General features: G+C 38.3%; 1 protein-coding gene across 2 annotated transcripts in view; it reads left to right on the plus strand.

Annotated features, from left to right (window-relative positions):
- Positions 1-789: 789 nt before the first annotated feature.
- The window catches only part of ttyh2l (tweety homolog 2, like), a 43,451-nt gene continuing 31,194 nt past the window's right edge, over positions 790-13,046 (plus strand). For both annotated transcript variants that reach the window (XM_086058295.1, XM_086058306.1), the window contains exons 1-3: positions 790-1,120; positions 7,401-7,576; positions 11,780-11,891. In XM_086058295.1, the coding sequence (XP_085914421.1) occupies positions 992-1,120; positions 7,401-7,576; positions 11,780-11,891 (417 nt within the window). In that variant the 5' untranslated portion in view covers positions 790-991. The remainder of the gene's footprint in view (positions 1,121-7,400; positions 7,577-11,779; positions 11,892-13,046) is intronic.

Here is a 13,046-nt window from a genome sequence, read left to right on the forward strand (position 1 = left end):
TTGAGAAGAGACCGCAAATGTAGTAATCCCCCTTCCAGGATGATCAGGCTGCAATGGATGCCGAATAGGCAAAAATTTACATCGTTTGTGATACTAAAGGTGATTAATTAGAATAGTGCGAAAGTCCATTGAAGAAATTGAAGCACAGCGAGAAGACGTCAGGGAAATGGGTCCTCATCCAAATCCAGCCCGGTTGGTCGGAGCAGCTATCTCCATGGCGGCGTTCGTGTGTGTCTTACATTTCTTTTAAATCATTATTTACCTACAGCTTTTAATGTTCCTATATTTTATTGCAGTCAGTGTGAATGTACTTGGCTTGCAATATAATACTTTTTAGGATTAAAACATCTGCCTCGTTTTTGATGAACACACTGCCACTGACACGTAGGGTGGCCCTTGGAGAGCCAGGTAATTCTTTTATTAGGTGTACTTTGTGAAAAAGTTTACCGAGCTATTGAATTGACTCGCTCGTGGGCTGTACCTAACGAAGTGTCTCCACTCGAGTGCTCTGCCGCTCATTAGAATTCACCTCAGTGCGCCTCGTCGTCCACAAGAGGTCAGACACAAACAGCACAAGCCATAAATTCAAGTGGGGCCGTGAATACATTAGTTTTAATAAACAGACAATATTTAGGAATGAATAAAAGATGCGCAGGGAGTTAAAGAAGTGTTTCAATGTTGTACTTTGGAGGAAGGAAACGGTCTTGCTTGGGGTCCTTAAATGGGAGGCGTGGCGTGGGCCTGACCGTCACGCCTTCCCTGTTAAGGCGGGCAGGTTCACGCCGTCACTCAAGCAAGTCCGGAGTCCCGTGCCTCGGATCACTAAGTCCACTTCGTGGAAGCAACATGACAAACATTCTTCTGCTTTGATTCGTTACACCCAGTCTGACACACTCCTGGACTTTTCGCCCCAACTTTTCCTCTCTCTCCCCCCGCCAGCCGTGGATCGTAGTGGGGGCTTGGGTGTGTACTTTTCACGGCAGCCGCAGGGATGGCCACCGCGAGGCTCGACTATGTGGCTCCGTGGTGGACCTACTGGCTGCACAATTTCCCACACTTTGACTTCTCCTTCAAACCCGTGGACAGCACGTTTCGACCCGAGCAGGAGAACTACCAGCAGGTTGGTACCAGGCTTTACGTCACTATCAGTCGGGAAAGTTTTGGAAAGCAATCTGTGTGCCGGGACCAGAATGGGTCTTTGGGTTAGTTTCTTAATATTTTAATTTAATTGATTATTATTATTATTATTATTATTATTATTATTATTATTATTATTATTATTATTATTATTATTACATGGTGATCTTTTCAAAAGTCAGTTCGGAAAGTTACTTGGAAATTGCAGTGTCCTAAGAGCTACAAGCTACTTACTTTAAATGTAGATTAACTAAGTTAAAAATAAATTAACAAAAGTAACTATAGTAAACTGCATAAAAAGTAGTTGGATGGATCCCCAAAAAGAAAAAATAACCATATTGTTATTGTATTATTGAAATTTAAACGCATGAGCACTTCTCAAGTATTTGGATAAACATGCTTATTTCCATTGCAATATCAATGTCTATGTCAGGCAGTTTACAGCACAGTGGTATAAACATAACTGGACAATGTGTTCTTAAAAAAAAAAGGGAGACCGGGGCTTTGTATCACGGGTATGTTATCACATTTAAAAAAAATTCTCCATCAGAGGGCGCAACGAAAAAGTGGAATACGAGTTTTGTTCGTAGACCCTAGGTCAGGGGTTGTGTACTGTCTGAGAAGAGAATAGCACATTGTGAGCTGACATGAGTGGCAGTTATCTGTTTTGCACAACCCAAAGTAAAAATTTTCAACTTCATATATTTTGAAACAAGCGTTGTACATAGACAAATTCTAGCAGCAATGGTAGTTTGTCTCAATCATTTTGGGGTTTGCTGTCACATATGCAAAGAATGGGCCAATGAAAAATGCACTTCTGGCAACTTGGTTTACGTATGCCACAATTGTTCTTCAGATTGATGAGCCTGAAGAGTGAGGAAATTAGTTTGCCAGATTTTATTTCATTGTTTAAAAAATTATTTGACTATGTCATGTCAGGACTGGTTTAAGTTTCATGATGAACCATCCAGCCATTAACCGAAACGCTTCATTTTCTAAAATTAAATTAAATCTAAAATTTCCAGTTTCAGGGAAACTGGCATTTGAGTCAGAGAGCTATGACCTACATGCCAGCAGTTCCTAAGGACTCTAATCTATTTCACAATATTTTATGTTAAAGTTTGCACAATGACTATGGTAATTTTTCAAGATCAATGATTACATTTTTTTATCTGGCTGTAAAAAACAAACAAACAGGAGAACAAGGATAATTTTGTCCTTGTTTTTTTAGTTGCAAAATCCAGTGTGACATCGTACCCCATATAGTGTGACAACTTACCCATTGGTGTGGCAACATATCACATATTCACTCCCTCTATTTGATAGCTTATAACTCTGCACTGACACAAAGTATGAAAATGACATGAATACAAAAAATATTCCTAAGATTTTGGTCTTTCATCTGGTTTACATTTTTGATATATATAATGTATTGATTCCAAGACTTATATAAAAGCATAAAAAGTGATACAACTAGCCCCGGTCTCCACTAGTCTGTTCCAAATGATATACAGTAAATGTATTGGTACTTTTTACTCAAATAATCTTTACTGCTAGAATTGAATGGAAATGGCATTTATTCTTTCCAAGTGTTTCAAACTGTGGGTCGAGGGCCAAAATGGGTCCAAGGAAAATTGATTTATAGGGTCGTCGTCTCAAAAGTGCTTTTCATTTCCATGTGTGTTTTAGTTTTGTTGCTACACTGGTGATTGAACCGAATTTTCTATGTAGTGAAGTCATTGTTACTGCAAATATTTGCATGAAAAATAATGGCACAACAATCACATGAAATGCATAGAGTGAGTACAGTGTTGGGACAGGTTGTGACAAACTTTGGGTCAAGGGCTAAGTAGTTAGTTGTTTTATGAGGCCATCTTGTCATAAGTGCGTGCTTTTTAATTCATCTTTGTTGCATTAAAGTATTCAGGGTGCAACAAGTTTGCATTATAATAGATACAACGCACCACTCAGAATTTGTGTCATTGTGCACTTAGCGCAAGGTGGACATGGTCAAAGATGGGAATTGATGATTAACGGAAGTGCCCAGCACCTGGACAAGAATGGAGGGAGCTGATTGGTTGGCACAAAGAACAGGGCTGACAAGAACAGATGGAGGCAAAACACAAAACCGCAGGAGGAAAAAAACATGAAAATGGAACACAGGAAAATAAAACATTAAACAAAATTGAATGGGATCCAAACAAAATCTTTTGGATAACTTCTACATGCATGGTGAAGTAAATATTTATGCAATTGATTTTCATTATATTGAGCTTGGCATGAGCTTCTGCCACACTAAATTCAATATGAGCGCTGAGATTATAATCACACAGTGCACTGTTGTGGCGGCCCCACAGCCTTGCTACTATTGTCATGAAGCATGACAATACAATAATGAGTGTAATTGCAACAGAACGTCGCTTTATTTATGTTGCTCTAATTTATTACTTTATCGCCAGCATCCAGAATGGCACACTGCGTTTGTATCAGCAAAGTTGGTGCGTTATCAGTCATTCCTACAAAATTAGAGTATTTTTTCAATTAATTGCATAATCTGAAGAGGACTGTCTGCAAATCTAATTAGATACACAACAAAGTGTTGAGCTTTTTTATTTTTTTTACCAGATGGATGCTGCATACTGATTTTAATTGGCTTTGAGTGTATGTGCTTGTTTGCCCATATTTGCCTCCAATGATATGAGTCGACTCAAGTTATTGTTCTATGAGCTGAATAACAATTAAAAACAAAGTAGTCGCTGTTTGATTGCTTGTCTCTGCGAGACAAAACGGCAGGTTAAGTTCAAACACCGTCTAATAACTTACCCTTCACAAGTTGTTTTGGCGCTGCGCAAACTCAAGTGTCTTTTTGCTTGACAGAAGTGGAATATTGGAGAGGTGTTCTCAGTGTTTAGATTTGACACTTAAGTGGTGCTGGCACAAGGTCTTCTTCAAAATGAAACTGTCATGTAAAAGAAGCTCCATTGCAGTATATCAGCTGCCTTATAGTAAGAGCTTGAAATCAGTTTGTTTTGCTTGTACACTACATGATGTGGGCTATTACATGCTTCTTCTATTCAAGCTGTAAAGTATTCATCATTTGAAGGCTGACGTGATGAACACACCCATTATTTATTTTGTTCTCTCATAGTTGCTGTTCAAGGAAAAGCATGTATCTCTAAATGCTATCTGAAAAATAAGAGATGTAACTTTTATTTAACAGAATGTAAAAAAAAGAGGCATACTTTTTTAACGCTGTCGTGAAAAGCATTTATCTCCAAATTTGTGTTTTATAGGATTCTGTCGTTAAAAGTAATGTGCTCTAAATAAAAATGAGATATCTTTTCCTTTCCATCATCTTTTCATAATAGAAAGAAAATGCATGTACAGTATCTCCAAAATATTTTGGGACTTATTTTTAAAGCAACACATATGGCGATAACGTGTGTTTTTATTTTGCCCAAAAAAAGATTGTAGGATGCTGTATTTTCAAATTATTATTATTATTATTATTATTATTATTTTTAACTTAAGGATGGAGATATCTACATTTCATTCTATCATGTAAAGCATTTATCTCACAAAAAAATCTTTCAGATTAGTTTCAAAAGCAACCAATTTAGAAATACATGCTTTTTGATTATGTTATAGAACTCATGTTTCTCTTTAGTTGATTTTTTTAAAAATAAAAATGGACAATATTTGGAGATGCATACTTTTTCATTTAGTCATACAAAGAATACTGTAGCTCCAATTTCTCTGTTTTTTAATTAAAAAAATGGAGATACATCATGCTTTTCGTTCATTCTGTCATGAAAAGCATGTATCTCCATTTTTTTTTAGGGGCGGGGGTCTTTTTAAAGCCACTAATTTGGAGAGTCATGCTAACCATAAACAATGTTTATCAATGACAAACTCCACAAAATCTAGATATCAAGATACATGTTTTTCACTGCAGACAATTTTTTGTTGACATTTTATTGGAGCTCAGAAAGCAATGATACTTTAAAGAGGAGAAATACATTGTGGCATGTACAGTATATAAAGTACATTGACTGTTACACAATTCAGTCCCTTTAAGGACTGTATCGTATCATAATTATTTATAGTAACAATACCATCTTATCCATTCATCTAAAATCCCAGGTGCTACTTACAAGCAGCACAGTTTGCATGTCTAGCTCACAGTTGAGAAGTTTCGGGTACTCTGGCTTCTTCCCACAGTCCAAAAAATATACATGTTAACAGTCCATAGGTGTGAATATGAGTCTGATTGGTTATTTGTCTCTTTGAACCCTGCAACTGACCGCCGACCAGTCTATGGTGTACCCCCGTCTCTGTCATGATCCGTGTTTGTTTAGTTTTTTATTTGTTTTTGCTTCATGTTATGTCCTGTTTCATGTTCATGTCTTTGCTCATTATGGTTTTGTGTCCACCTGTTTGTCAACCAATCAGATCACTCAGCCACTTGTGTCGTGTCCAGGTGTTTCGCATTTATCTCGTTAGCTCGCTTGTATTTAGTTTCTTGTTTCTGTTTAGTCCTTGTTGGATCATTTGTTTGCTAGTCCTGTCCTTGTACGTGAGCGTTTGTTTCTTTGAATCTGTTTTGTTTTTGACTGAGTGCTTCTGATAGCTTCAACAGCCTAGTTTTGTTCATTAAAGGTTTTTGTGAGCACACCTGTCTTTCCGGATTACTTTCTGCATTTGGGTCCACAACCCCCCACACACTCCGTGACAGTCTCTTGCCCAAAGTGAGCTCTCCCTAAACTTCATGAGGAAATGCTAGTCCGTATGGACCGTGCATATGCAACACAGTGTTGCCTTTCTTCTTTGTGCATGTGTTTTGTCTCCATACCCCAGGCTTTAAATTCTGCACACACTCTGGAATCACAAGACTGAATGAAAGTCGACGCGTCACATGATGCTGGCCTCCCACAGTATCTGCTAGCTTTCTCTATCAATTATCCTTGCCTTCTGAACCTGCCACCAACAAAACCTACATTTTGTGAACACTACTGATCTCATTCTAAAGACCTTTTCATAATGTTTGCTCGTATATGTTTGTTTGCTTCCCAAAAAATCTAAATGAATCCACACAGGTGTGTGCAAGACCCGACACACACCGAGCAACGCGTCTGAAATTATAACTGGCAACTCTTTGCTGCAGACCAGGAAATTGCGCACAGCATGCAACACTATGAATTACATTACATTAGAAAACATTTTTGTCACTGTACTTTGCACAGTGAAATTTTGTTCACTATTTAAATATATATTAGGGGTGTTAGAAAAAATCGATTCGGCAATATATCGCGATATTACAGCACGCAATTCTCGAATCGATTCGATATGCAGCCGAATCGATTTTTTAATATCAAATTGTTATGGAAATATTCAACAAAACGTCTTACTTACGGTTAGGATTCACACATTAAGCATGGAAGAATGTTATATTAATGGAACATTAAGCCTTAATATTTAATTTCAGTGCTGTTCAAACATGAAACAGACTGCAACCTGTTTGTTAAATGCAGTGGCTCAGTTATAAGCCTGAATTTTCAGATAAATAAATACATTTTCATACAAATCTTACAGTGTACATGTACAAGTTTACTGATTAGTATTCTCTAAATTTGAGTAAAAAAATAAAATAAAATAAAAATCGCAATAATCAATTTATAGATTCGCATCTGGATTAATCAAATCGAATCGTGACCTATGAATCGAATCTCCAGGTACTAGGCAATTCACACCCCTAATTTATATATATATATATATATATATATATATATATATATATATATATATATATATATATATATATATATATATAAGCAGTATTTCTATTATTACAAAAAAAAACATGCCGTGATGGTAATGAAAGAAGCTGATTGTCACAATGAGAAGAAATGGGCAATGTTTGATCACCCCATTCACAAGCAGTATCCGTGCATTCCAGCAGCAGAGACTCTCCACTCTTTGCTTTCTCGCGCCAGGTACACATCAAAATGATCCATTTAGTTGAGTATTGTAAAACAATACAAACCTGGTATGTACATTTTTAACACTAGCGCAATAGAGCAGAAGGCTAACCTTTTCATTGGACCTGTGTTCTCATAGCACTTGGTTAAATGGCAGTTAAAGTATTGTTTACTAATATTGAAATTACAGGTCTCCGGATGTACGTGTGACGTAGTGAAAAAGTCTGGTTGATACTCCTCTTTGAAGATAAACATTTTAATGTGTTTTCTCTTTCTTTCTGTCAGTCTGTGGTGGTCCTGGCCTGTGTCGGAGCGGTGGGCCTCTGTGTGAGCCTGCTGGTTTTGGGGGTCTTCTTGGTCTGCTTGTGTTGCTGTCGCAGGGACGTCGACGAAGACACCAAAACGCCCGAAAGGACCTGCTGTGTGACATGGTCGGCCGTCGTCGCAGGTCTTTTCATATGGTCAGTCGGACTGGTCATACACGCACGCACGCACGCACGCACGCATGCACGCATGCACACACACACACACACACACGTTTGTCTTTGTATCTTAGTGGGGACATCTCATTGACATAATGCATTTCCTTAACCATCACAACTGCACACACAATTGCCTAACCCTAAACTTTACCCTAAGCCTTAACCAAAATCCAATTCAAACCAAGTCTTGACCCTCAAAAAGAGAACTGAACTTGTGGGTAGTTAAACCATGGAAAAAAACGGGTATAGGCCCCATAATGTAGCATCTTGTTTTTGGCATCTTGTCTTCCGAGCTGCCAATTTAGAGACCGACCAATCTGATGCCATTTCTGGACTTCTACACTCTGTGGCACAAAATGTCACCAAAATGTTGTGCCAACAGGACGACAGTTTTCGTATGTCCGCACTAGTCAGAGAACACAAATATAAGATATTTGTTGATGAGAGTAGTGGTTAGCCTTGCCATTATTCTTAATATATCCATGCAGATAGGCCCATGGGCCTGGCGGCGAGGAATGAGGACAGCGGCGCGAGGCAAAGCCCCATCTTCGTTGCCAAAATGTTACGCCCAATTCACACTGACTGTGGAACGGCCGCGGTGCGTTTTCTGTACGGCATCTTCACAGACTGCATTTCACACCGCGTGCGTTGTGTGAGCTGTCCCTGTCCGGAAATCTGCACCCGCCAGACTACAAGATCACGGGGGTTTATGCTGGAGAATTGAGTTCACGCGATAACAAGCGTGTATATAGAGTCCTATTGGTAAATAATAACCACACTTGCCTGTTGTCACATCGATATGCTTTTGGACAATATTTCTGGGACTACTACCATGGGTAAGTATGTTTTGTGATTAAATAGGTTATTTTGTCATGTTTAATTTATTCTGAGCTCGTTTTTTGTCTTAAATGTCCGACTCGTGTCGTGCTATCTAGTTAGCTAGCTTCCCTCCCCGCCAAAAAAAGAGTTTGCAAATGGTTTTATTTTGAAATATACCGGATCTACCTTGATGCAGACGCTCGACTTCCTGTCAGCTTCATGAAAATCCGCATAGAACGCTTGCGGAAACCTTCCGCCGCGCCACATCCGTTCCGCACCGCATACTTCAGCTGGTGTGGATTGACACGCAGACTCGAATGCTTTCTATTCCTTGCGGCGGCCGTACGGAAAACGCACCGCGTCCGTTCCGCAGTCAGTGTGAATTGAGCGTCAGTGCCAAAATGTGCAGGCAACAAGTGTCTGATAACAAGAAATGCACAAGTCAAACAAAAATAATAAAACTGAGAAATGAAGTAAGAAACCTGCTGATTTTCAAGCACATCTAAGTAAAAAGTTTGTTAATTTACACGTATTGTATATCTGATGCCAGTCACCTTTTTGTGAGTTTCCAAATTATTTTTGTCAATCGCTCACTTTTCATGACAGTTTCAGCTTTTTTCTAACAGTTTCTCTTAAGTGTTTCTAAGATCCTTTTGCTTAAAGACTGTGCAGTCTCTTAGCATAGCCCTTAGCATACCATACACAAGTCCTGCTGTGACGCTAAGTGATTGAGCGTGATGCCATTCAGCCAAACGTTTGTTTGTCTGTCTGTGTTTGATTTTTTGGCAATCCTATCATATTCTCTGAAACCGCTGCATATGACATCCAATTGAATCATATAATCACAAATGAAGATTTTGGACGTGGGAGAAGTTGGCAGACGGTAGACTGTGAGTCTTGAATTTAAACTCTTTATGAGAGCACTTTGATGACTTGCTTGCAAAATGGAATGTACGTGTTGTTGTCTTAAGGCGGCTCCTTTTATAGTTTTGAGCCTTGATTGGTCCTAATTGAAAATATTTTATTAGCTCAATAAAAAACAAGAACAAGATCCCCCTTTATTTAACCAGATAAAAACCCATTGAGATGAAGATCGCTACAAGGATGACGTGGCCAACAGGTCAACAGCACGCATCATTAAAACTGAGGATATACAAAGAATTGAAACACAATTTTTACAATTGCGCGGTGACTTAAAATAGAGTGCATACATCTTTTAGCATAATTAATAATTGGTCTCACGCTGTTGTCAGCATGGATCAAAAGGCTCCCATTCAACCTGTAAAGAATTCCAGGCTGTGGGGCAGCAAATCTGAATGCATTCTTCCCCAATTCAGTTCTGACAACAAAAAGATGAAAAATGTCACATAATATCTTGCTGTTCTCTGAAGAAAAGTTCTTCAATAAGACGGAGCTATGCCAAGAAGGGCCTTATAAATCAAAGTCAGCCATTGTGTGTGTGTCAACGTGCACTTAAGGAAGGCAAACCAGATTTAACATATTAGTCACAACGATGTGAGACGACTATCACCATAGTGAAAAACCTTATAAGCAGTCTTGTGCAGTGCCCGCGGAGCGATCATAACTTTATTTGTATACGATGATATTCTTCTTCGATAGTCTCATTGTCCATAATTTGATCGACATGAGAATACCCAAAAACTGCAATCCAGAAATTGATCCGTGAATATTTTGCTATAAAACTGTTGTAGCAATATTGTCATATTATTGTTGTCATCGGGCAACTGCTTGATGTCTTTGTTCAGTTTGAATTATTCATTGTTTCGTGATACTTGTGTTCCTCAAATATGAGCATTTGCTTTTCTTTTCTTTTTAATTGACTATTTGATTTTCTAATTGATTATTTGACTGTTAGTCTTACCCATAGTTGATCAAGCAAAGCTAAAAAGAGCACCAATATCATGTCAGTTTGTTTTATTTGGTTTGACTGGAATGCTTTGTTGTGCTTTGAACCTCGTCAATGAATTCCTACAATCGCCCACTTGTGTATTATTAGTATAGATTACATTCAAGGCTTCTCCTCCCCCTACAAACATCAACGTGTCTGCCTCGTGATGCCCCGTCTCATTAGACTGTTATTACCATGTCATTACTGTGTCAAAATTGCCTCTGATGTGCCTCCAGATTGGCTCTGGAATCAATCAAGGCCCACGTCATCCACATAACGGCACATGAGCCGGAACACAAATATCTTGAAGCTTTGCTCATATGTGAAAGTGCACGTTAATTCACTATTCATTCATTATTTAAAGATTTACCAAATGCCTTACAGGATTCAAATATAAATTCCTATTTTAATACATCATGCATGTAACTCCAAGGTGTGTCCTGGTTTGGACTGATGACCACCTGACCAGTGACCAAGATAAGATGTCTGATATGAAGAATGGCAGGTTGTCAAGTGTGACCTTATCACTCCATTTTGACTGATATCCCTTGCCTTGATGTGCTCTAATCTCACTATTAGAGCAGCCTAACTGGAACCACGGGCTCTGGTGTATTCCAGGCAGGCACATTTTCAGATAAGTGACACAGTTCTGCTGCGTCTTTGATCCCAAGGAGGATCGTAGGAGTTCCATCAGCATATTTGGAGCATTAGTCGCTCGAGTATCAATTACGATACTTCACAAGCTGGAGCGCTCGCTCACAAGTTAGGTGAGTGGATCCTAACGTGGAGTAGACTTAGGAGCCAAGATTGGAATTCCATCCAGGGTCAAGGTGAGTCGCCAAGAACAATGAGATTAGTGGACAGTGACGCAGGAGGTAGACAATCCCACTGGTAGCTTTCCACTGACTGACTGACTGGCTATTGGTTCGTGATGGGGAGTGGTTTTGAGGAGATGCACATTGTTACATTTTTACATTCATCAAATAGCCGCCATGGTTTAGGGTTAGGGTCCTCTAATGCTGGATACACACGATTTTGAGCCCGATTTTCCCTTCTGGATTATCGCAAAGATTATCCATTATAATTTTGTGGTGTGGGGTGTGCTAAAACTAGGAGTGATCTTTCCTCTCTGTTCATCTGTGAAAATAGTCACCAGCAATCATAAGTTATAAGATTGTGTCACAAAAGTTATACTGTATCAAAATCAAATTACAAATATGTCCTGGAGTATGTAACTGACCTCAGCTCTCACTAGATGTGGTTATGTGAACATGTAGGAGAGCAGGGTCTAACCCCCAGTGCTTTGTAAGTGTCATGCCCCCCAGTAGCCAACAAAACCTTTGGTGGTCCTGGTTTACGGCATTAAAGTGTTGAAGTCTACTGAATGTACTCTGATCACAGCCTGACAGAGGAGCGCACCTTTTTTTATGCTGTGCCCCTCATTTTATTCACAGTTCTGCTGTGGGAGTGGGTTTCTATGGAAACAGTGAGACCAACGACGGCGTGTACCAGTTAACCTACTCCATCTACAACGCCAATCGCACTTTGGGCAGCATCAACAGCCTGGTAAGAGATGCCGTCATTTACTTACTGTATATACTCATATAGTCTCCAATTGCCTCTAGTTGTTTATTATTAACCAAATCAATTAAAATGAAACGAAGTTGGTGCATTGTTTTTTTTTTCAAACATATGAATTGCCTTTTTGGGAGCCTCAACTTGCTCAAAACACCACCAATGTTGGCAAGTGCGTGTACCCTGGTGAAAATGTGTGTATTTTAAAGGTCTCTGCTGCAACCACCTGAAACTCACTCTGTAACCATCTCTGCTAAGTTCGAAAAAAGAAAAAAAAACTGTTATCGTAAGTAAGATATAATTTCTTAAATTTAACTTAAATTTGCTTTTTTTGCTCTGAAAAGTTATTTTTTTACTTAAAATAGGATTGTCAGAAAAATGTATTTATTTTAAGATACTTATTACTTAATTATTTTTATTTGATCAAGCAGTCTTGGCATTGAGTACAGCCAGTTTTAAGAACTCAGAGGCTTAAAACAAACATTATCCATCTTTTAAGATGACTAACCAACATCAACATTTTCTCATTTTAAGATTTTGCATATCTATTAATAAGATAAAATGAAAAAAATACAAGTCTGAAAACTGTCAGACAAATGTGCAATATAGCTATTTATTGTAAGCATTTTTTTCTTGTAAAAATCATCAGTTTGTAGTTTCATTACATTTACTAAGCACATTTTTCCTCTTTTCACTAAATGCACTAGTGGTCTAGTGGTAGTGTCTACCCTCAGACTGGGAGGTTCTAGGTTCAGTCCCTGACTGGGTCATGCCAAATACAGTAAATGGGACCCGTTACCTCCCTGCTTGACACTCAGGCTAAGTTGGCCAAACATAAATGAATAGTATGTATTTTAAGAAAATAGTTCTATATATTACAGCTTGAAAAAATATTAGTTGTTTTTAGTCTAAAAATACTATTTTCAAGACCTCTGTGGTTCATATAGGCCTAGTATTAGTTTCCTTTTTTTCAAAATCTTCCAGGTAAAATTCTCTTGTTCTGTTGGCAGATAATTTTGCTTATGCTAAGTAAAAATTTTCTTATTTTACTATATTTTTTCTTAATTTTTTTACTGTTCTTTTTTGTGTGTGCAAATTTGAACATTTTTAATTATTGCAATAATTAAAAATGTGACAAGCATGAAT

This window comes from Leptonotus elevatus, chromosome 1, assembly GCF_054856555.1.
Source record: "Leptonotus elevatus isolate MCC_2025b chromosome 1, RoL_Lele_1.0, whole genome shotgun sequence".
In the NCBI taxonomy this organism is placed as follows: domain Eukaryota; kingdom Metazoa; phylum Chordata; class Actinopteri; order Syngnathiformes; family Syngnathidae; genus Leptonotus; species Leptonotus elevatus.